This window comes from Parasteatoda tepidariorum, chromosome 9, assembly GCF_982258835.1.
Source record: "Parasteatoda tepidariorum strain Cologne lab strain chromosome 9, Ptep-v5.0, whole genome shotgun sequence".
Lineage (NCBI taxonomy): Eukaryota > Metazoa > Arthropoda > Arachnida > Araneae > Theridiidae > Parasteatoda > Parasteatoda tepidariorum.
In genome coordinates, this window is record NC_141763.1 from 43,383,392 (window position 1) to 43,408,980 (window position 25,589).

The 25,589-nt window shown below is 29.8% G+C and overlaps 1 protein-coding gene across 11 annotated transcripts in view; it reads left to right on the forward strand.

The window, feature by feature from the left end:
- Positions 1-771: 771 nt before the first annotated feature.
- The window catches only part of REPTOR (repressed by TOR), a 42,591-nt gene continuing 17,773 nt past the window's right edge, over positions 772-25,589 (forward strand). For 2 of the 11 annotated variants that reach the window (XM_087151680.1, XM_016063410.4), the window contains exons 1-2: positions 1,142-1,365; positions 22,792-23,964. In XM_087151680.1, the coding sequence (XP_087007806.1) occupies positions 1,338-1,365; positions 22,792-23,964 (1,201 nt within the window). In that variant the 5' untranslated portion in view covers positions 1,142-1,337. Of the gene's footprint in view, positions 1,007-1,139; positions 1,366-1,410; positions 1,781-15,501; positions 16,302-22,791; positions 23,965-25,589 lie in introns of those variants that run through there. The other 9 variants (XM_043049828.3, XM_016063409.4, XM_016063408.4 and 6 more) reach the window with 9 other exon arrangements.

A 25,589-nucleotide genomic window follows, 5' to 3' on the forward strand; every position in this document is an offset into this window, starting at 1 on the left:
AGAGAAAGTGAAGGTCCGATCTTCCCGATGGCAACGAAAAACCGGTTTTCAGGTTTACCTTATTTTAACTTAGTTAATTACTTATTAATAATTAATTTGACAATTTAATTTTACAATTCTAAACAACTGACGTCCCGCAGGGAACTGACCGTTAAGACACGGTTCCCAGCAGATCACCGAAATCAAGCGTCACTGGCTGCGGTCAGTATGCGGGTGGGTGGCCACTTGGATCAGTCTGCGTAGGAACAGAGGGTATGCGGTATTGGTCCTCGTTAAACTGTTCTGCCGTAAAGTGCTCGCCTACGCGTGCAGGTCGTCGGGCTACCGAAGCGGGGTGTAACCCCCTCTGCAGAGGATCAAAATTGTGATGGCATGTCTTCGGATCATCCTCAGGGATGTTTCCCAGATCGTCGCCAATAACCCATTGTGCAGCTCTAGTGCGACATAAATTAACTACAGCAACTAAACTACTGACAGAGCCTTAAATAGAGTGTACTTTTATGCGGAGCTGAAATTATGCAATGTTTTCAAATTCAATTAGCTGAAGATAAATAAAATGAATATATAAAATTAACATATTAATAATTTTTACTTACCACAACAGATTAGATATTTATTTCATTCTGTAAAATTTCAACACGTGAATTTAACAAGCCATCACAAATATGCGCAGGAACACTAGCTATTTTTCATTGCCACCGGAAAGATAGGACCTTCACTTCCTGTTACGGGTTCCTTATATCTTTGAAACTCGTGCCATGCCTATCACTTCTCGTCTGAATTTCAAACTGAATTAATAGCCTGCACTAATAGTTAATTTTCATTATTATAACCTAAATTTTACATCTACTAACAGAACAATGGAACAGACTAGGGATGACAGTTAAGCTATGATGAGAACAACCAACCGAAACGGACAGACACAAGTTCATTCGAATAACCTATCAGTTTTAAATCTGAACTGTTTACATCATTCATATTAATCCCAGGTGGAGCATCATTTACGGTAAGTGAAATTTAAATATGGCTTCGGTTAAATTTTTCAGCTGTCTCGGTTTTTTTTCCTTTCTAACATTGGTGATTGCCTCGTATGTTTTAGCAAGAATATAACCTTTATTAGAAATTCCACTTATTTATGAAGAAACTTTTTTGCCATTTAAAGGATTGTGGCAACACTGCTCTTTGTTTACGAATTGCAAGTCAAAAGTCATGATTGCGCAACCTTCAGGATATGATGCAAGTGTTTGTGTTTTGATTGTGCTTCTTCATATTCACTAAGGATATCGAATCCTTTGTTTTCACGTGGAAGTTAATCAAAATATATTATTTGAATGTGAATGGAGAAATGGAAAATAACTACAGAAAGTGAGTAAATTCTCACCATATTTCTAGAAATTCTTAGAATTATCATTGATTTGATATAGTGTCACATGTTCCAGATGCTTGTGATGTTTATTTTTTTCAGTATAGGTAAACATGTTAAGATGTGTCATTTACGATTCGATCGATCTTTCTATTTCCGAATCTACTTTCGAAAAAGAATATTAAATGTTCGTGTTTTACCATAATGTTGTCATTTAAGTGGAGGAAACAACTAATCTGATATATTTTTATTGTTTTCTAAATCTTTCACGTCAATGCAGTGTTTTGATAATCGAAAGCGAAAACATTTCGCTGAATCATTGAAGACAGTATGAAAGTGCTTATGAATCGGTTTTGTATTCAAGTAGAGTTTTAGTTTGTTTATTAATTATATCAGAAATGGAAATAACTTGAATAGGTATGTAATATTTGTTTGGAAATTTTTTTCTTGAATCTTTTAAAAAATAATGTAGTAAGTTTGTTAATTCATAATAATTCTAGATAATTTGCTTTAACTTATGTAAATACAAAATTGGATGTCATATGTTAATTAGTAAGATTTTATTGTTAAATTTATATGTTTTATTCATAACTGGTATTGATTTTTATAACTTATCTTAATAGTAGGATTATTTAAAATAATTATTTTCCCTGTTTAGACTTTATGAAAGAGTGATAGTTTAAATAATTAAAATTTAAGTAAGAAGATTTTTTCTTCTTTATCTTTATTATAAAGTCATTGTTATTAAAGTTTATTCATGTATATTTAGTTTGGAGTTTAGATTTGAAATGTCTTCTTATTTAATACTAGGTACCAAAAAAGTTAGTCAAATATTATCCCAACTGTTGCCAGATATGCAAAGTAGAGATGTTATTCCAGTAGGTTAATACATTTAAAGATTGCAAAGCTTTAATTTTATCCCTTTTCTGTGTATTTAAATAAAAATTTCAAAGTATTTTCCTTAAGCTATAATAATTTATTTGGCATAAATATAGAAAACATAAAAAGGAGTACGTTTTTGATTCATATTGCTTATGAGTCAATGTTTAACTGTAGAATATTAATTTTATTTAAGTTTATTTAGATTTAAATTAAAGTAGATGCCAATATTTTAATTTAATAACTAAACATATTTTAGTATACACTTCTTACAGACTGGTTTGTTCATATGTTTCTAATATTACCTGTTATTATTGTTTTTCTCCTCGTTATAAGTGTAAGTGAAAATGATTTTCTAATACTTATAATTATGGTTAAAAAAATCTGTACAGTCACAAAGTCGTTTAAAACTTACTTTCTAAGTTGTTATAGATTATTTTCTGTATATTTTTCTGTATAATTTCAACTATATATGATTGAAAATGCAAATCTTATGTAAGAAATTTGGCAAAATATTATTTCAGTCTTCTAGTGATTCTTCGGATTATCCAAGGGGTGTTTCCCAGACCATCTCCAATAGCCCTTTGTGCAACTCTAGTGCAACTTAAATGAAATACCTACCTATATATTTTTTTTACAATACATAAACCAGTCAAATTATAATTTAGTTTTTATCTCCTAAACTTCAGTGTTTCTTATCAATCACTTTAAATAATGAGGAATAGAAATATATCAAATCTCTTTTTGAATAACTCTGCTATGATCTTATTGATTAAAATTTTTGTCCAAATTAGTCTGTCTCACAAAAGGTGTAAGCAATTGTATTTATTATTATTATTGTTCGTTTGTTTAATTTTCATTGTAAGAAAAGAGAATTTGAAGGGTTTTAAATTTCTTCAAAAATTGATTTTGTGTTTCAGAATTTTATGTTTTTTTTTTTCTTTTTAAAAGAAAAAAATATTTACATATATGTCTTAAAAATATTCAAAGAGTTCAAAAGTAAAACAGTTATATAAGGTATGAAAAAATTATTTTTTTATTTACCTGAGTTATAACTAAAATTATAGTCTGTTTTGATTTAAAATAAAAAATCAACTAATAATAAAAAATCAGTGCAAAATAACTTATTTAGAGGCCTTTTTTTTTCTTAAAGAAATAATATTTTCATCTTTTGATGTTTCAGTTTCTTTCTCTAAATGTTGACCACAAATCATCAATGTGAATTAATAATTTAGTGAATATTTGTTAATCAATAATTAATTAATTATTTTAGTTAAAATTATGAATAATGATGATATTTAAAAGGGATTTTTAAAATGAAACAGTTTACTTTAATAAGAAAAAATTTAGATAAATTAATTATAATGAATAATTATGATGATGATTAAATGAAATAATTTAATAAAGTTACAAAATATTAAATAATAATTTATTTTATTATTTATTTATTTTGCTTCAAAAATTTTCTATTAAACTTTTTTTTTCAAATATATTTTTTAATTTGCTTATTACTTTTTTATGAAATTAATCATTTACTTTCTAAGGTACTCATAATTATTAGATTAATAGACTTAATTATTTTTTATTATATCCGTTTTAGGAGTATTATGTATGCTGAATATATCATTCATAACACGGAATTGGAAATTTAATTAGAATCCTCATAATAATTTTGAAATTTTTATTCAAAAATTAATACTTTTAGTTTTGATAAATGTTAGAAATTTATTTATCATTGCTGTTGCTTAATCATGTACCTGTACGGAATTCCATAAAGAATCTAAATTATTTCTGTATTTTGCTGGAATTAAAATTTATTTGGAATTTGATTAATTTGACAAGCAGATGGGGCCCTAAATGAAACATTAGTATCTTTTTGTTATCTATATTGCTTGTAATATCATTACTCTTTTCCCTCTAACTTAAAGATAAGTGGCAATTTACGTAACTTCAGACGTTTAGAATTTGCTCTTTCACTTTCACTGACGTCATATTCTACCATGGTTTATTCTAAAAATGTCGTTTTCTGTTTTGGGGGCATTTATGTTTGTAAATATTCATCAAATTGTGTTCTGCGCATGTCTGGTTTTGATGCGGTTTCCCTGAGAAACAGTTCTGTGATGAAGGGGTAATTTTCTAAGAAACGTTGTTAGCTAGAAAAGAAGATATAAACATTTTTTTTTTAGCTTTGTTCAGTCATTTCTTGGATGTCGTTTTGTTCTTTTTTGTTTTGATTTAAAATGGTCTCATTTGTTGTTATGGCAACGGCATTTTATTCCTGCTCATCTAATTCGATGTCAACATCTTTCTGTACAAATAATTTAAATGTTTTGCAAGAAGCAACTTTTTCATGTTCTTTCTTTTAATAAATAAATTATGTACTAGTTCCTAGAATGTTTTATTTTTCTTCTTTCTTTGCGATATAATCCTAGTTAAATTGTAATGTGTTGCTTTTTAGTTCATTTCGTTTTTTTTTTTTTAATTATTTATTATTTATTTGTTCCAATGTTTGTGCAAAAAGAGTTAACTCAATACAGAATGATTAAGATTAATACTTATATTTAAAATTCAGTAGATATTAATCAACATATCTGGAAAGTATGTATATTATCTTCTTGAAAAGAGGAGATGGGGAGATTTCCATATCCTGATCTGTGGCAGAATAATCGCCAAGTCCGGGGAAACTAAAAAACCCGCGAGAAACTTAAAAAAAAACATCACAGAAAGGGACCAACTCCAAGTGCATAACTCGTAGCCACCACCGGGCAAACATGTTACATGTTTTACATACACATTTACATGTTTTTTTAATATTTTTTTAAAAATAAATTTGAAAGTTATTTAGCACCTTGGCGATTGTAGTTGGCGCAACAGATCAGGATCAGATCCCCAAGATAGAAATAAACTTATAATGTTCTTTTACTGTAATTTTTTTTTTTTTTTTTTTTTTTTTTTTTTTGTAGTTTCGTTGCGAGAGAGCAGATTTTTGGGGATTTAAAACCCATATCAACCTCATAAGACCAGAGCTAAATATTAATTACCGATTTTTGTACGATATTGACTTCATTTGCATTTTTTTCAAACATGATAAGCGTTTTTTATCATGATTTTCTAGTGTTGCTTCTAAATTGACACGCTGATGGCAACACGATTCTTATAGCTAGGGGCCATGCCAAATTAGCAGAAATATTTTTATAATTTTTTTGCTCCGTGACAGAATTTTTTCGGGCTTTCTGCGACAAATTGGTAATTCATGTGCGTAATATATTAAAAAAATTGGATCGTTTTTATTTCAATCAAATTAAAAAAAGAAGAGTAACAATTGTGCCACATTGATTATTTAATTATTTTGATACAAAAATCTGAACTAGTAACAAAATCCCTACTTACAGGCAAATTTTATTAAAATGTGAAACATATTTTTTTTTTTAAATTAATAAATAGAAAAGTGAAAGAAGGGACAGAATTTCTAGAATGAACTATGTCTTAAACTTCTAAATTTCGGATATTTTTTTAAATTAATCTAATTGAAATTCTGGCTGAAGCCAGTCATTTATTTTTAATTTTTTATTCTCAAATGAGGGTAGAAAAATCAGGAGCATTTCTTTCCCCTCCGATCTTTTAAATGTAATTCCAGAGAAAAAATCTTACGTAAATTTCAGCAGAAAAGAAAATCACTATTTTTTATTTCTCAAAGGAAAAATCTTTCTGCCAAAATATCTGTAACGTTCTGCGACAATGTGGTTCTGTCACGGGATTATACGGAATTAATTTTTAAAACTTTGCATCGGAGATATTAAGTTTAACTTCGTATCGAAGATATCGACACCCATTTTCTATTATAAGCACTGTACTGTGTAGATATAAAGATATAATTGAAAATTGAAAAATTTAGAATTTTTTTTCATTGAAACTAAAAATAACAATATAATATTCTAATCGTAGTTTTTTCTTCTTCTTTTATTAGTGGTGCCTTTAAATAACAAAAGGCCAGCATTTTATTATTGTATTTAAGTGGTGTTTTAAGATGTGTTTGTGTGTGTTAAGATGTGTTTGTTTAAGTGGTGTTTGATGATTTTAAATCTATTTCCGTTAATTCGAGTTTAAGCAGAAGCGGTGTACTGTCTTACTTCAATTTCTGGACATTGTTGAAAAATAAAATAAAGTTTTGAAAAAGAAAAATAATAAACCTCGATAATACAGTTTTAAAATAAATGCCCCTTAAAAATAAAATGTTACCTTGTAATGTTTCATTTTGCATGTTTTATTTTTATTGATCATAACTCTGATATAATAGAAATAGCACTTTTTATGTATAAAGAAGTGAAGTTAACTTTCAAATTTTGTTGACTTTCATTCTAAGCTATAACAATGTAAATTGTTATGACACAACAATGTGGCTCAGCGGATATAGCGCTCGCCTCCCAATGAAGTAAACCTGGTTCGAATCCCGGTGATGGCTGGAATTCGAAGTCCGCACCCGACTTCCACCGACCACAGTACTAACGTAAAATATCCTCAGTGGTAGACGGATCATGGGCTAGAGTCTCTTTTGCCATCAGATTAACCATGTGAGATTTTTCGTGGTTTTAATCTCCATGTAGCGCAAATGCGGGTTTTATCAAAAGTCCTTCACGAAGGCAAATTTCTCCCAATACTTGATCGTGGAGATTCCTTGTCTTCTGGATTGGGTTCGAAATTTCAAGGCCACAGAGCTGAACAAGTCAGTCGTAAACTCAAAATTGGGTCGGCTATTTAATGAAGGTTATAAAATAAAATAATAATAAAGAATAAATTTAAAAAAGAAAAGTTAAATAGTTTCTGAATTATAATATGTAGTGGTAAATGCATGTTTATTTAGAGAGAGTATAGTTTGTCTGCGGTAAGAACTCCCCCCGCCACAAAGTCTGAGACCGTCTGCTACTATGAAAACAAGAATAGGGCATTCCAAGGAGGGTAGCTTCTCTTCACTGTAGGGCTAACACAATAGACCGGAGAAAAAAATTACCTTTCTCACGCCGGCCCAAGCCACAAAACCTGTCCTAAACAGTAACCCCATACCTCGTTACCATAGTTACCGCCATGGATCCTGACAAATGGCTAGGGGAGTTCTTACTTTAGACAAACTATACCTTTTGTTCTTATTTCACAACTTGAGACATCGTCTGCTCTAATAAATTTTAAGGTTAGATTAATTAGTTTTAAAGCATTGTTAAAGTTAGGTCTTCGACGAACCATCAGGATTGAATCGAGTCCTAACATGTGATAATCCGATCTGCTGATCAAAAGTTATTCAAGGAGTTCATTTCATTTTTCCCCCTCTCCTTACGTACGTATTAAAAGTTTTAATATGGTTTGCCAGTTTCTGTTTCAAATCTCTTACGTCATAACAATATTCGGAAAACTGAATACGATAACATTTATTTGTTTAATAGTTCTGCTGTGTATATTTAAATTCGTGACTATCTGTTCACATCATCATGTCGTCATTTGTTGGTTAAGCAATAAATGTTGCAGAATTGAATTGTAATTTTCAGAAACATTGTTTCTTTATACATCATAAAAATATAAATGTCACCTAACCGCATCTTGTTCTCATTGGACCAAACAATCACATGATATGATTTTTAATATACAAAAATGATCCATATATCTTAGAGTGCCATCAGCTTAAGATTTAAGCTATTACGGTATTTTCATGTTAATTATTTAATTTTAACAAAAAAGATAAGAAACGAAAATAGTTATATTGTTTGGTTTGTTTATTATTATAATTTTTTTGTAGCTATTTTATTTCTTTTCAAACGAGTTGTATCACAGAAATAGTTTGATTCGCGATTATTCAGTCTCGTTTTATTCTGGATTTTTATGTCACGTTTAATGACATGTGAGGCCTCAAATGTATTCGATAAAACTATTTCAGCTTGTTTAAAGTTGGTCTGTTTATTTGTATGTCCCGGGTAAAATTTCGCAATTCTCAACCGATCCTCACTAAATTTTGATCTACTATAGTTATTACTGTTTTAAACTGTACTCAAGCCTTTTTACCGAGGAAGGCTATTTTTGATATGAGGAAAGCTATTTTCCATAAGATTTACGTTAGGACCATTGTTGGAATTAAAATGCAAGTGTATTTTCATATCGCTTAATCTTCATTATCTTAATTTCATATCGTTTAGCACTTTTTTTTAAAAAAAAAACACTATTAGTGATTTTTTGAACTTGTTATAGGTTTGTATCCGGCCAATAATTGATTTTTTTATTTATTATTGTGGTTATTCTTATGAAATTATTTAAATTAAATGTCAATAAAAAAAGGCAAATTTTACTAAATAGTTTCAATAACAATATATTGATTAAATTACTAAAGCTATATGCATTTACAAATGTTTACAGTAGTATTTCTTATAGAACTTTATAACTCAAAATAAAATTACCCAATTCGCGCATGAAGAACTATTTTTTCTCTGATAACAATTCTTACAACTTGTTACAGTTCTTTTTCAAAAACCATAATTCATATTTTATTTAATTCAATTTATTGATACATACGCCAAAAATTAGTAAACTAAAAGTCGCTGCAGATTTGCGAATAGCCTAACACAGAACCCGATTTTTTAGACTGTTATTGATAAAGCAATGAAAGAAAATCATTCTTCACAGAAAATGTTTCAAAATCATTTTGTAGTATTTTTTTTCTCCTTTTTTTCTGCGCAACTTGCTTATTGGATTCACACTTGTGAAAGAACATTTTTTTAAATGTCAGACTCTTGTAAGAAATGTTTCGATTCTTAAGAATTTCATTGCTGAAAAAGATTTAGAACCGCTGCTATAACCCCCGTTGAATATTTTTTAAATTAATGTTCCAAAACAAAATGGCGCTAAATGATTTCTTATCACTGAAAGGCGGGAAAAGATTTAACACTCTTAGTTCCTTGTTTATGTCCTGCACATTCATTTAGAATAATCTGTTTATTTTTAGTAACTTTTAACAAACAGAGTTTCAACCCTTGGACCTGTTGATAAAAAAAATGTATGTGTGGCCTACTCTTTGGTTCCTCACGAGTTTGTTTGTAGGTATAAGTTTCTCATCGAAATTTTTTTTTCTGATTATTTATTTTTCGCTTTCTTTGTCCGAAGACATTTTTTGTTTTTTTGTTTTTATCAGTTGCTAGTGTTATGTAACTGTAAACAGAGAGAGAGAAGCTCATTTAGGCGTCTGTCTTTTGGCATCAATCCAAGCGAGTGGAACTACTGGTACGTCCTTTATATGTCAGCTGACTTATGCATGCATCACACCAGTCAAGGACGTTCAGAGATTGGAAGGATGGTTTTGGAACATTTTTACCTTTTAGTTGTTTATCAAGGTTGTAACAGCTCTCCGTTTCCCGACGATCAGTTACATAATTTATTTGTAATTTTTTTTTTAATCTAATTTTCACGCCTTGAAAAAGATTTATAAAAAAAAAGCCAATTGCTCGTTTTTTTGTGGGGATATATTTGTATAGTTTTAAATTATTTTTTTTAATGTAAATATAATTAATTTCTTGTGTTCAGTACAATATATTTTTGCCTTTACTGTACTTTCTCGATTTATTTATCATTTTTTTGATCTAACTATTTCCGTCTTGAGAAGCAATAAAAAAAATTAAATGCTTCGTTTTTACAAGGATTTTTTTGATGACTATGAATAAAAATTAATAGTTAACATGCAGCCATGAAATATTATATATATATATATATATATATATATATATATATATATATATATATATATATATATATATATGTATATATATATATGTATATATATATATATATATATATATATATATATATATATATATATATATATATTCTGGTTTCTTGCTCTTTTTTGATTCTTACTACTTTTAACAACTCTTCTATCCCCCACCGTCAGCTACTTAATTTTTTTATTAATAATTTTTTTTTGACCCCTTTGGAGCATTAAAGAGTAAAAGGTAAACATTCGGGGTTTTTTTTCAAGGTTTTTTTTCAGTGATGATTCAGAACAAAAATTAATATTTAATATACAACATGTTTAAAAAAAAAATTCGGGAGTCGTGTTATTTTTATTATTATTATTTGCTACTTTATTATTTTTTTTTAAAAAAAAACTTTTTAATTAACTTTTCACTCTTGGGAAATAGCAAAAAGAAAAATGCTAAATATTTCATTTTTGAGGGAATGTTCTTGTATTTTTATCATTATTTAAAAATAGTGACTATGCGTAAATATCAGTTCATAAGTGAAGGAATGAAATATTTTTTAATAAATGACGTCATATTTTATTTTAATTACATTAAAATTATATCATTATTTGGGAAATTTATCTGGGTATGCTTAACGTATTAAACCATGGATACATTTACTGTTGTTGGCCATTCAGCGATCTTAGTGAAAAAATGGTAGAAATATTGCTTAGTAAAGAAATTTGATATTTTTTTTTATTAAAATAGTAAATAATAGCTGTGGTAAATTTTATTAATAGCAATAGCAGTATAAATTATTGCAATCGTACTACATGCTACTTGTAATAGTACTATATAAATCAGTTTATAAACAACATCAGGACCGTAATCGCTGTATTCTCCCATTTTTTATATTTAAATGATTGAAAACTCCTCATGCACCACAAAGTATAGCATGAGGCTTTACAGAAGTAAGTAGAAAACAAACAAGAAAATTTAAAAATTTATATTACAAACAAAATTGTACAAGGCAGCAAGACTTTCGATACATTTGACCACTTCTGATCAATTATTAAACAAGCCTTTATGACTAGTGGCCCAAGATCACGGGGAGGGGTTTCCTCATTTTCAGGGGCTAACTTCACGATTCCTTCTAGCCTTATTTTTAAAATTATGGCTAAAATAAGAATGGTAAAAATAAAATAAAAACTTAAAAGGCGGTTATTTGTTGTCAGAAATGTGAATCTTTTTATTTTCCTTATTTTCTGGGATTATTCCCCAACCCTTATTTTTATGATTATAACTAAAATAAGGGTGTTTAAAAAAAGTAATAATTGGACATTTGTGGTCTAACGATTACAATATAAACATTTGATTTTTATTTTGTTTACATATTTGAATTCTCTCATTTTCAGAGGGTAACTTCAAACAGCTCAATATATAGTGATTTAATTATTAAAAGGATATGCATTTTTAAAAATTTTCATCAGTTTTTTTCAAAGAAATTTTCAGTCCAAATTGAAATAACATAATTCAAGAATAAAGAATTATGTTTCAATATAATAACTATTCTAAACGTTTATAACAGTTCAGGGTTGGGTTTTTGCCGTCAAAAACTGGTTTTTGACATGACAGTGGTAAAAACCGTGTTTTTACCGGTAAAAACTGTCAAAAACCTACTGTTTTCGTTAAAATATGGCATATAGTGGACAATATATTATTTTTATTATTTTTGCCTTTATAAATGAATGTTGTAAACAATTGCTATTGATTTTGCGACTATATACATGTATTCTTATAGAAGGATATACATTCATACAGAAATATTGTAATATACTTATTGAAAATAGTGATACTTAACTTTTATCATTATAGCTTGATTTGCAAAGGATTCAAAATTTTGCACTTCTTAATTGTTAGAAATAAACAAACAAACAAAAAAACTTGGAACTATTAATAAATTCAAGAACTAAAGAGAAGAATTTAAAATTTGGCATTTCTTAAATATTAGAAATAAGCTAAACAAAACTTTCAAAACTTGTAACTACTAACAAACTCTAAGTCAGGAATGACTTGACATTCTTCATTTATGTAATATGCCAAACAAAATGAGGCTTGGAAGTGTTGAAAATTTTGTTTAGTATCCTAATATTTTACTTCAAATAGTATGATTTGATATAATCATGTTGGGAAAATGCAAAAATCTGTTCTTAAATATCTTTTAGCAACTTTTTTTCTAATTTTATTGCCCAAAAATGAATTAATTTTAAATCCTAAGCAGTTAAACTCAAATTAAAATACAGTTTTCTCAAAACTATGGGTTTTTTACAGTTTTTGACAGAGGGGTTTTTGACATGACGGTAAAAACCATGGTATAAACCGGTAAAAACCGTCATTTGTCAAATATTTGCCAACCCTGTAACAGTTCTTTCTTGAAAACCATAATTCGGCTTACTTTATTCATTTTCACCTTCGTGCATGTACCTAAAAACAAATTCATGTGTCATTCAGGACCCGTGAATTGAACATATAACCTATAACATGAACCTGAACATATAACCTAATTTTAAGATAATTGATAAAACGATGGAAATATTTTTTTCTTCGCATTAAATATTAAGCAGTCTTTTTTTTCTTCCTTTGGTTATTATATTTACAGTTGCTAATAAACTTTGATTATTTATAAAGTCGAGGTTTCGCCAACAGAAGGTCAATCACTTTATTTTATTTTATAATCTGCGTTGAACAGCCGAGCCAATACTAAGTTTACGATTATCAATGTTCAACTCGGTAGTCTTTGTGATAGAACTAACCCTGTTTGCTTTAGAGGAGGCAATTCCGCATCCGGTTTGCACCGACCAGATTGCTGACGTGAAATATCCTCAGTGGTAGACGGATCATGGGTTAGAATCCCCTTGCCGTCAGGTTAACCGTGGAAGATTCTCGTGGTCTTCCTCTTCATGTAACGCAAATGTGGGTTAGCTCCATCTAAAAATCCTCCACGAAGGCAAATTTCTCCCAATACTCGATCCAGGAGTTCTCTTGTCTTCTGAATTGGGTTTAAAATTACAAGGCTACGGAGGTGAACATTAGTAGTCGTAAACCCATAAAATTGAGTCGGCTGGTCAACGACGGTTATAAAATAAAAACACGGAGAGGAAAGCCTCCCACGGTTAACCGGGCTACAAAGAAACCGATAAAAATTGGAAACCGCTCTTCTAAGTCTAAAGCGTAACATAAAGTTGAACACACACGCTTGCAACTTTTTAATAGAGATAGTTTATTTTAATTCTATTTGTGCACTATTTGTGGCAAGTTTTAATTTTTTATTAACATACGAATAATAATAATTATTTAAAACCCTTTTATAAGAATCAAAAGAATATATTTATATTTTGTTCTAGAAAATGTTACATCGATTATTAAAGGCTTAATACTTGTTTATCTTTCATGGACTGATTTTTTTTTTCTTTCTTCTTCTTTGTCATGCATCTTCTTTTGCTATTAAACTGATTGTGAAACTCATTTCACGTTGCAAGCCACGTGACTTCGAAATCTATAGTGATAACCTGATCAAATAGGATCTGTTTAATAGCCGAAACCAAGTGTTTTACATATTCTTGCGTTTTCTTATAAAATTCAAATTTATTTCAATTCTCAGTTTTTATCTAGTATGAATGCATATATTTTAGATAAGTAAATAAAAATGCTGTTAAAAGTATTTAATGGTAATGTTAAACATCAAAAGATGGAAAAAATTTATTTATGAGAAGAATTTGTATTTATGAGAGTAATTTATGTAAAACTTTTACAAAATTTTTTATTTGCCTTTTATTTATTTCAACCATGTACTATTTCTGCTTGTAGTGGGCCCCTTTAACTTTTTAGGTTTAATTTGCTATTTGAGTTTGTATCTAACGAATTATATTATTCTGCACAAAACTCTGTTTTCAGATATTTTTTTAAAATTTGAATTCTATGTTATTTGCTATTTTGGCTTTAAGACTATTACTAGACGTATTTTTGATTCAAAAATTTGTATTGTATTGTATTTTTATCTTTTTTTTTCTCACCTATAATTTGTATGACCATCTGTTTATAACTTCAGATAATACGAACGTGGGTATCAGTAAAGGTTTGCGGGGGGTCAAGAGGTGAGGTCAATACTAGCTTCTATTTCTGTTGTCCTTCACGCGTTCTTTCATTTGATCATTTCTCATCAAGTTTATGCGTAGTTATAAACTCACAATTTATAAATTCGGATATTTATAGGAATGGAAGTTCAAGTTTATGGTCAATTCTTTACAGTAAGTAAAATTTAAAAATTCTCACTCATATTTCCACCAAAAAATTAGTCTTAAAAATAAAATAAATTTTATATACTAAGCTATGAATTTCTTTTCATAAAAAAATCTCAATCCCAAAATTTTTTTAACATAACCTAGATGGAAAAAAATAGCCCTATAATGGATGGAAAAAAATAGCCCTAAGAAAACTACTCTTACACCTGGATTTAAATTAACACACATTTGACTGAAAACTTAATATTTTTAAAATTCCCCAGTAAATGAAGCTAAAATTATATTCCTTTAATTTTCCTATGTAAATAGCTTTTATAGGTAGTTCCGTAATTGCCACTTTTATATATTTATAAATTAAATTATAACTAAAATGTACAAAGCTCCAAAAAAGACCACACTGAATAACTTCTGATTTAATGATCGGGTCTTTATGCTCTAGGATTCAAATCCTTATGCTCTAGGATTTTTGTTTTTTTTTTCCTTAAAAATTACAAAATTAGACACAATGTATTTTCTCTGAAAAAACATACCTCTTTTTTGTTGTTGACAGATTCGGATTACTGACCCTTAAAATATAGGGGTAACCTCAATCTGGGAAATATAGTCCCAATAAAAAGAGAACGGTCCTAAGTTTGGTCTCCTTAATGTTAAATTTATTTTTTGCGTATTTCGCTATATCTCGAGAACTTTTTAAGTGAATTGAAAAAATTTTGCACATATTTATAAAATTCGTTGACACAAAGATAATGCAACCGATTTCGCTCAAATTTTGTATTTTGCTATGTAAAATTACATTCTTTAAAATGATGTAAGAAAAAAGTGTATACCTTACAGTTCAAAATTTTTTCGACTATTATTAAATAAAATAATAAAAACTAATCAATATTTATTAAAAGTTTTTTCTTTGAGTGGAATTATTTTAAATGTTTTACTGTAATTATTACCGTTTAAAAAGAATTATCACGCAAAAAAGTCAAAATTCATGTTAGTAAAATAATTAATTAAAATTATTTTGGAGTTTATAGTTAGAATTCATTAACATTAAGTCTCTAACATTTATATTGTATCGTTTGCATGGGCATCGCGGGGGCCCTATTTTTGAGAGGGACGAAATTAAATTGCACAGTCACAGTAGAAAAAAAATTCTTAAATGTTCTAAATATGTACCTGCAAATAAAAGATGAATTATTTTATCTTTTTCCTGTTTTTAACAGAAAAGAATTTACTTTGATGACAATTCGCGAAAAATTTTATTATTTGGCTGAAAGGTTAAAGTGGAAGTGTACCCACCGTGCCCCCCGCCAACGGCGCCCACAATCTTGTGGAACAGTTATTGTTCAAATCGTTTGAGTTGTCATTGTGTTCGAATCATATGCTCTTTTTCTCTTGAGTGCAAACGATAAATAAATAACTGGAATAATTGATAAGAAAATATCTGGCATGGAAAGCGTTTTTCCAGATGAGGAAGGGAAATTTGTACTTCGATATTTGTACACAAAAACCTTCCACGAACGAGACAGCATTATTGTAAATACCTGCTCACGTGATAGATGATAACACTCAGACACAAGCTATCAATGTGTAATGGATTCTTTTAAGTATTATTGCGGATATGTGACGAAATAATTCACTTTCATTGAAATGTCTATTTAGCCTTGAATCTGATAACACTTTGGTTGGTTTTGGTCTTATCTGGAATGTACTTAGCGTAATCATCAAAATTAATCTTTGAAAAATTGGTTCACCATTTCAAATAATGTTTGGGTGATAGTTCTTTGAGGATTTGGTAGGATCTGTGTGCCCCTCTTGCTGTGGTGTCTAAAATATCGATTTAGTATTAGGAGATCATGGGAGCGACCAACTTCATGGTTAATGTTCGCAAAAACCTCCGGGATTTGTTTGGTTTTTGTAAATGTGCTGTAACTTGTGGACATTTCAATATTTTCATACTCGCTGGGTGATATATATTTTCTGTGGATAGTCTGCGTTTGTGAACAACGTTGGATTTAGTGTTTAACGTTAAACAAATTACAATAGATAGTGTAGGTAAGTTACGTTATTCTTTTATTTCATCACATCTATTTTATTTTATAATCGTAGTTGAACAGCCGACCTAATTTTACTAGTGTCAAGACGACTACTACTGTTAAGCTCCTCAGTCTTGTAATTTTGAACCCAATCCAGAAGACAATGGAACTCCTGGATCAAGTATTGTGAGAAATTTGACTTCGAGGAGGACTTTTTGATGGAACTAACCCGCATTTGCGTTACATGGAGAGGAAAACCACGAAATCCTCCCACAATTAGCCTGACGGTAAGGGTGACTCTAACCTATGATTCGTCTGCCACTGAGGATATTTTACGTAACAATGTGGTCAGTGCGAGCCGAGTGCGGAATTGGTACCGAACAGCCATCGCCGGAATTCGAACCCGGTTCACCTCATTGAAAGACGAACGCTCTATCCCCTGAACCGCCACGGCTCCTTTATCACATCTATTTGATTTTATAACCGTCGTTGAACAGCCGACCCAATTTTGGGTTTACGACTACCAATATTCAACTTCGTAGCCTTGTAATTTTGAACCAATCCAGAAGACAAGGAAACTCCTGGATCAGTACCCCAAGAGGTATTGATTTGTTATGGGAACATGAAGGACTTAGCGACTCGACAGATTTAACGTGCATCAGTCACCATTTACTACACGAGGAGTCTTCGGACCGCGGGGATCGAACCCACGACCTTTTGAATATGGGCCCAGTGCCCTATACCAAACAAGCTATCCCGGCCTTGAAGCCAATTTTCTAATTTTTCCATTTTTCCAATTTTTTTCGGCCCTTCTTTTGACGAAACCTTTTGTTTAGATAGTTTATCGTTATATTTCCTTAAGCCCTTTTATTATAATTAAATAACTTAGTATTGTCGTAATTTGATCAGAGATCGATTTTAATTTCCCTTTTTTAACTTGGAATGATCAAACGAATTAAAAAATAGGGGAAATATTCAACTTCGTTAAATTAAAACAGGCAACAGGTATTAATTTGTTTTTTGAAATTGAAATTCTAACTTACGAAATATTTTTCATTTCCTGTTTTCTATAGTATTAAGTCATGATTGTTTATTTTCCGTTTGAATTTGGTTTTTTTTTTCTCCTACCATTAATGTAATTCCGAAAGAGTATGTTTTATACTATTTTTTGCGGTTGCTAAATTTAATATTGCCGTTATTTCTAATACGTTTTCTGAGAAATATAAAATACAAAATGTCGGCTAACTCCATCAATTACTAATTAACAAAATGAATTTACACAACTCTTTCTTAGTGTCACAATCTTGTAACTGATTTCACTTCTAACGTAGAAAGCAAGAAAGTGATTACAAGTTTCAAAATCGAAATGTAAAAACTCGACAACCCGCGGACTTTTTTTTTAAAAACTTTTTTGGCAGCTTTTCATTATTTGGTTTTAACCACTGTAAGTTTAAAAGTAACACACTCTTATTTTTCCAGTTAAATGAAATAATCCAAAAATAGAATATCTGATGGTGCTTCCCAGTCACAACTGGTGATGTCAACAACTCCGTATAATGAATAACCATTTGTTTCCAAGGCGAGTGTGTATCGGTATGCTATTGTGGTGCGTGACGGGGTTTTTTCCTCGATTTCGTTCGTAAAAGAAAGCTTTTGTTTTTATTTTTAATACTGTCATCGCATAAGTTATTATCATATTTAAATTCCCATAGCGGTAAAGGTGTACTCTTTTTTGTACTAGTTTTGAAAAATTGTCTCTTTTTTTTATGATGCAGCATGAATCGTTTTTTTTTTTTTTCCTCGCAAAATGTCGATTTAAATTGTTCGTATCAAAAATTCTTTTATGAGATTAAAAGTTTTTTAATGATATACTTAAAAAAAAAAAAATACTTTGTTCATCATATCGTGATCGTTATGATAAGATTTACATTGGTTTCTTTATCGCGTTCAAGTAAAAATGTGAATAAAGATAAATGAAAAGTGACATTATTTTTATTTATTTATTTTGCTTAGTTTATTTATATACAAGTAGGTACGGATTTTACTATGATTCTTTTTTTTCAACCTAAGGGGTCATCAAATATTGCGTAAGACCTTAATGGGGTTAAGGCAGCGGTTCTCAAAAGGTGTTCAACCATTTAAAAAAAAAAAAAAAAAAAACTTTAATAGGCCACTCTAATTTATTTAATGTTTTGGTTATTTTTATAAAATTATTCAATAAAACAAGAAAGAGCCGCGATGGCTCTGGGGATAAAGCGTTCGCCTTCTAATGAGGTGAACCGGGTTCGAATTCCACGATGACTGGTTGATACGAATCCGCATCCGGCTTGCACCGACCACAGTGCTGACATGAAATATCCTCAGTGGTAGACGGATCATGGGTTAGAGTCCCTTTGCCGTCAAGCTAACCGTGGAAGGTTCTCGTGATTTTCCTCTCCATGTAACGCAAATACGGGTTAGTTTCATCAAAAAGTTCTCTACGGAAGCAAATTTCTCCCAATACTTGACCCAAGAGTTCCCTTGTCTTCTGGATTGGGTTCAAAATTACAAGACGACGGAGTTTTGAATATTAGTTGTCGTAAACCCAAATATTGGGTCGGCTGTTTAACGACGGTTATAAAATAAAATAAAACAAAAAATGACAAAAGTTTAAAAAAAAAAAAATCCATAATTATTTCTCCTCTTATTCATGCATAAATATCTCCATCGAAAATTAATATTCAGAATAAAATAACAAAACTGGTAAATAAAGAATTACTTTTCTCTTATTACGATTCAGACAGTTTGAAAGAAATCTTTTTTTAAAAAACCATAATTCAGCTTATTTTTTATACTTGATTTACGTATACGCCAAAAACTGCTAGACAAAAAGCCGCTGCAGACCCATAGATTCAATTGCTTAATATAAAACCTAATTTTAAGGCTCTTATTGATGAAGAAATTAATAAATTTCATTTTTCACTATAAATGTTTGAAAAGTATTATTTTTTTTAAAAAAATTTTTCTTAGCATATTCACAGTGGCTAATAAATGTGTTATTAATTCTTTTCTTGAGTTTTGCGGAAAAAAAAACTCGAAAAAAAATTGGGAACCACTGGGTTAAGGTAATTTGCTTATTTTTGTTGCCAAGAACATCCCTTTTTTCCGATTAGCTAGATTACTTAAATTTCAACTGCCGCACTGTGCCTAAAGCCAATACAAGTTATGATTGTTTCTTAAATTGCGCAAGCAAAGTTCATCGCCAATCGAAGTTTTGACCACTATTCAACGTAAACAAACAGGCTCTGAACTAAACGAAACTAGAAGAAAGATAATACTATATGTGCAATAAAAAATTTTAAACACGTTTTTCATTAAATTTTTAAAAAAAATTGAAATAATTTTATTTTTGTTATGCGAAAAACGTAGAACTCAATTTTTAATGATCAACTTATATCGCCATTTATCGTAACGCACATATCGTAATGCAAATACGGGTTAGTTCCATCAAAAAGTCCTCTACGAAGGCAAATTTCTCCCAGTACCATCACCAGTCACTTGATCCAGGAGTTCCCTTGTCTTCTGGATTGGACTAAAAGGCAACGGAGCAGAACATTAGTAGTCGTATACCCAAAATTTAGTGGACTGTTCAACGACGGTTATAAAATATTGATACTATATATTAATTCTGTGACATGGAAATGTTAGGTTTTTGTTATAGTACTCAGAGGATAGTTTCTCTTCTTTAACTACTTTTGTCAGTGCTTTCATATGTTATTCTCTGGTACTGCAACGAATAGTCGTTTGCCCTCAGGTAGAATACAAAATATTCAGCTTTTCGGTCCTTGAACGAGCCTCTTTTTGTTTAAAAATAAAATACAGTATATACTCTACTCACAATTCACGTATATTACATAATTAAAACGCATCGTTTCGTAAGAAAAGAAATTGTGCTATTTTTGAAAAAATATTCAGCTTGTGAATTACTAAGAAGGAAGAAAATCTTTTCCCTTTAAAACGTTCTAATTGGTGTTTTGAAGTATTATAAGCTTTTAAAAAATGGTAAATGAGAAATAAATTATTATAAGTAGTAATTATTCCATGGGATAAATCCATTGCGAAATGTGTATTGTAAAATTGCTTCAATTCAATAACATATTTTGTAATAATCAGATTGATTTTTATCCGATATAGTACTTCAGCAAAGCACAGTGTGGTCTTAATTCATAAGAACTAATTATTGAAAGAAGTGGCTGTACTTGTGCAATTGAAGTATGAACTTAGTTTTAAAACATATTTCTTAAAAAATTGTATAGAATGTAATTTATTTTTTAACTATAAATTAAATGAACGCAGATTTTAAAAAAAAATCATAATAAACGATTTTTTCTTGGTAGACAATCATATTATTTAGAAGTTTTATATACAACTAGTATTTAATTTAAGACTAATAAAGCGAAATTGAACATTAATTTAAAATTATTCCATATGTAGCACCACAATTGGTTCAAAGCAGTTACATTTTAATAGATTTATTTATATTATAATTAATTTTAAAATTAAGAAAAATGACCTTTTTATGTTATTTATTTTTAAGTTTTGAGCTACATATAAATTATATGATAAAATTAAATACTGATGTACCAAACAATTTTACACATAAATAGCAAAGATAAAATTCACCTGTGAAACAATTTAGTATAAAACGTTAAAAAAACTTTGTAAATATAAATGCTGTGTGCATGTTGTTCTAGAGTTCCGCAGATAAAAAAACTTTGTAAATATAAATGCTGTGTGCATGGTGTTCTAGTGTTCCGCAGATAAAAAAGCTTTGTAAATATAAATGCTGTGTGCAAGCTGTTCTTCTGTTCTGCAGATAAAAATTTTTGTAAATATAAATGCTGTGTGCATGTTGTTCTAGAGTTCCGCAAATAAAAAACTTTGTAAATATAAATGCTGTGTGCGTGGTGTTCTAGTGTTCCGCAGATAAAAAAGCTTTGTAAATATAAATGCTGTGTGCAAGCTGTTCTTCTGTTCTGCAGATAAAAATTTTTGTAAATATAAATGCTGTGTGCATGCTGTTCTAGTGTTCCGCAGATAAAAAACTCTGTAAATATAAATGCTGTGTGCATGCTGTTCTAGTGTTCCGCAGATAAAAAAAACTTTGTATATATAAATGCTGTGTGCGTGCTGTTCTAGTGCTCCGCAGATAAAAAACTTAGTAAATATAAATGCTGTGTGCATGCTGTTCTAATGTTCCGCAGATAAAAAACTTTGTAAATATAAATGCTGTGTGCATGCTGTTCTAGTGTTCGCAGATAAAACAACTTAGTAAATATAAATGCTGTGTACATGCTGTTCTAGTGTTCCGCAGATAAAAACTTTGTAAATATAAATGCTGTGTGCATGGTGTTCTAGTGTTCCGCAGATAAAAAACTTTGTAAATATAAATGCTGTGTGCATGCTGTTCTAGTGTTCCACAGATTGACCGAGAAGAGCGGATATTTGGCTTTCGATCAAGCATAGATATATAAATTTTGAATTACAAATACTACGATCATTTCTTTTGTTTATAAATTATTATATGGAGCTCGAAGATAGTTTTTCATCATTCGGAGATATAAAGATCTGATTCGGAGATATAAAGGACTCTACTTGTCATGTATGTCTTATGACGTATTTGATATAGATTGTTACATCAAATTTAAAAAATATCAAATTAAAATATTACAATTTTTTTATAATCTGTGTATTAACACAGATTTGGTACTGTTAATAAAATTAATTAATAATTTTGCCCGTTTACCATTGCAACTTCATTCACAAACTTGTGTTTTAAATTCTTAAGTACCTTTAAATAAGGGATAATCGAATGTTAATTAACGTTATCATTTTTATTTTTTGTATGCGGATTACAACCAAAGATAACTGGAATTTTCTTTAGTAATAATCATATCGTGTGATTTTACTGTCCAATGAGAATGCTAACTATAAGACGATAATAATTTTTTTAATGATTTAATGAGAAATAAATATAAATAATTGAAGCGGTCAATGTTAAAAGTGGTTATGTTACAAATTATCAATTTCGATAAAAACCAAAAATCTGTGTCAATTGTGGAAAGATTCTTTTAATTGCTTCCAAATGGTTGGATTCTCTTCTTAAGACTGTCTAGAAAATTACTCGGTATTTGATAATCGGTGATGAATATTACAAAACCAACAAAAAACTTATTTTCGCAAAACTTTTACTTACCCCCTGTTAACATAAACCGCTTCAATTAAAAACGCAGTTACCGATTTATTTATTTACTTTTTGCTCAATCAATTATTCTGCCAGAAATTCATTTTTTGCTTCTATCACACTTGACTATTCAATAGAAATTTTATTGAATAATGTATTTATGTTATCCATAAAATGTTTAATGCCCTCCATCACTCAATCTAAACGTCTAATGATATCTAAAATAAAGCTGTTTTTTTAAATACCATTGTATCTTTAATAGTTCTTTCATTGTATTTCTTTTCAGTAGATTCACCCCTAAGTGGCATGGACTTAAGCCAGATCGCTGAATTAGCTACAGCTATGATGGAGACTTGGGCACCAGCCAGCAGCAGTTCAGAGCTCGTACCAAGCTCCCAGAGCCTTGGCGTCCAACAGTCGGATCAACAGCAAGCAAATAAAATTTTGGGCACCACCATCAAGCAAGAAGTGGCTGCTGTACCCAGCGAATATGAATTTATTCAAGCCATACCTTTGCCTGCCTATTTTCAAGGGCAAATGAACCCGTTAGTTTCTGAGCAAGTGCCAATGGACGATTATGATCCTTTAGAATCATTCTCATTCTGGGATGGTGAGAATTTTTATTCTCATACGGACTTCGATGCGTGCGGTCCATCTGGTTCAACCGATATGCAGATGGACAGCACAATGCCAACCTTACCGGAATACATGAATGAGGACGATATGTCAAGAGATGACGAATTCCCGGGTAAAGAATTCGATCCAACCCTCGCTGAATTGAATTCATGCGGGGACACAGCTTTCGAATTCCCTGTCAACAACAATTTTATGTCTGAGGATAGTCCATTTCAGTTATTATCTACTGACAGTATGTCTAAATCTTTTGCGAACGTTGAAAGCCACTTTGTGGCTTCGCCTGTCAGCAGTAGTATCGCCAATAGTTCCTTCTCTAGTGGTATCAATTACATCCCCAGTGGATTTATCGATATCAAACCTAATGTACAACCCCAAATGTCATCCAGTTGTCCGGTTTCTTCAAGATTAATTACGAGCCCACAATTTCTGAGCCCTCCTTATGAAGAAAAGTTCCTTGTATGCCCACAGAATAGTCCAGCCACTGAAACATTTTTGTCCTCGAGAGCTCAGTCTGTGGAAACCAAACATCAAATATCTCCTAGGCCTCGTGCTCCGACCTCTCCTTTGATTGCTGCGCAAAGCAGCAGGCTTCAGGAAAGCAATCTGCTTTCGTCTTCAGCTCCTCCTGATGTGACGATGGCGACCTATTTTGCAAAAATTAAGACTGAACCACCGTCTCATTCGCCGGGACAGAGAAGTGTCACTGAAAGATCTCTGAGTGGATTCTCTTCATTGTCCCTTTCCAACGACGATGAAAGTGGTAGTTTCTTTGACGATGAAGATGAAGAGCGGGATGAAGAGGACGACTTTTCATCTGATGAAGGTAATAATTTCCCTATGATTAATTTAATAAGGGTGGTAATTATTTTCTTATAATAATAATTAGAATAGGTTATAGAAGAAGGTGATAATTTTCTTATGATTATTTTAATAAGGGTAATTATTTTCTTATAATAATAATTAGAATGATTAATAGAAGAAGGTAATAATTTTCTTATAATAATAATTAGAATAGGTAATAAAAGAAGGTAATAATTTTCTTATGGTTATTTTAAATAAGAGTAATTATTTTCTTATAATAATAATTGGAATAGGTAATAGAAGAAGGTAATAATGTTCTTATGATTATTTTAATAAGGGTAATTATTTTCTTAAAATAATAATTAGAATAGGTAATAGAAGAAGGTAATTATTTTCTTATGATTAATTTAATAAGGGTGGTAATTATTTTCTTATAATAATAATTAGAATAGGTAATAGAAGACAGTGATAATTTTCTTATGATTATTTTAATAACTGTAATTATTTTCTTATAATAATAATTAGAATGGTTAATAGAAGAAGGTAATAATTTTCTTATGATTATTTTAATAAGGGTAATTATTTTCTTATAATAATAATTAGAATAGGTGATAGAAGAAGGTAATAATTTTCTTATGGTTATTTTAATAAGGGTAATTATTTTCTTATAATAATAATTAGAATAGATAATAGAGGAAGGTAATAATTTTCTTATGATTATTTTAAATTTTATATAAAATTTTAAAATTAATATCTCGTTAATTAAGAGTCGATTTGATTATTCAAGCTTATCCGCATTTCATTAGAAAAATTAGTATATGCTGTTTTTAAATATAAATTCAATATGTGATTTGTAATATTATTAATTTAATTTATGATATTTTAACAGTTCTTAATAGTGTTTTAACTAAGCTGTTTTACTTAAAATATTGAGGGGGGGGGGAAAACTTCAGATACTTTTCTTATAATAACAGATACTTTTTAACCTAACAAAAATTTTTTTTTTTACTATACTGTTTTTTATAATTAAAAAATGTCAAAATATATTTTTGCTTGTAATTGGGGAAAAAAAATACTTCAGGAAAAAAAAAAATACAAATGGGACACTGATGTTCCCATCTGCGTTTAAGGGCTAATCTGTTTACAAAATCGCTGTAATAAATGATATACACTCGAAATATTCAAATTACAGTTTGTTATTGCTTTTTTTTTTTAATGTGTCAACTTTTATTTCAATGTTACAATGTTTATATTTACTTGTTCTTCTTAAAATTAGGTCAGACTATTTAAATGAAGGATGAACCGAGCGTGATTAATCTCTTTAGGATTCAAATGGCGACAAGTTACTTATCGTTTTAGTTTAAAAGAGAATATTTTTTATGCTAATTTCTGTATTTGATTCACCTTATTTGATGAAACCAGACAAAGATGTAGATTTATGTATATTTTTTTCTTCTTAAAATTATGCATGCATATCAAGAAAGCTCCTATGAACTCTCAAGGTCCCTTTTAAACCAGCATTACCAGTATCCCAAGTAGAAAAGGCTAACAGCCGAATTAAGTGTATAAGAATCTTAAAATGGCTTTCAAGGTCATGCCGCTTGTGTTTATCAATAGCAATAAGGTATTTAATTGCAGGAATTGAAT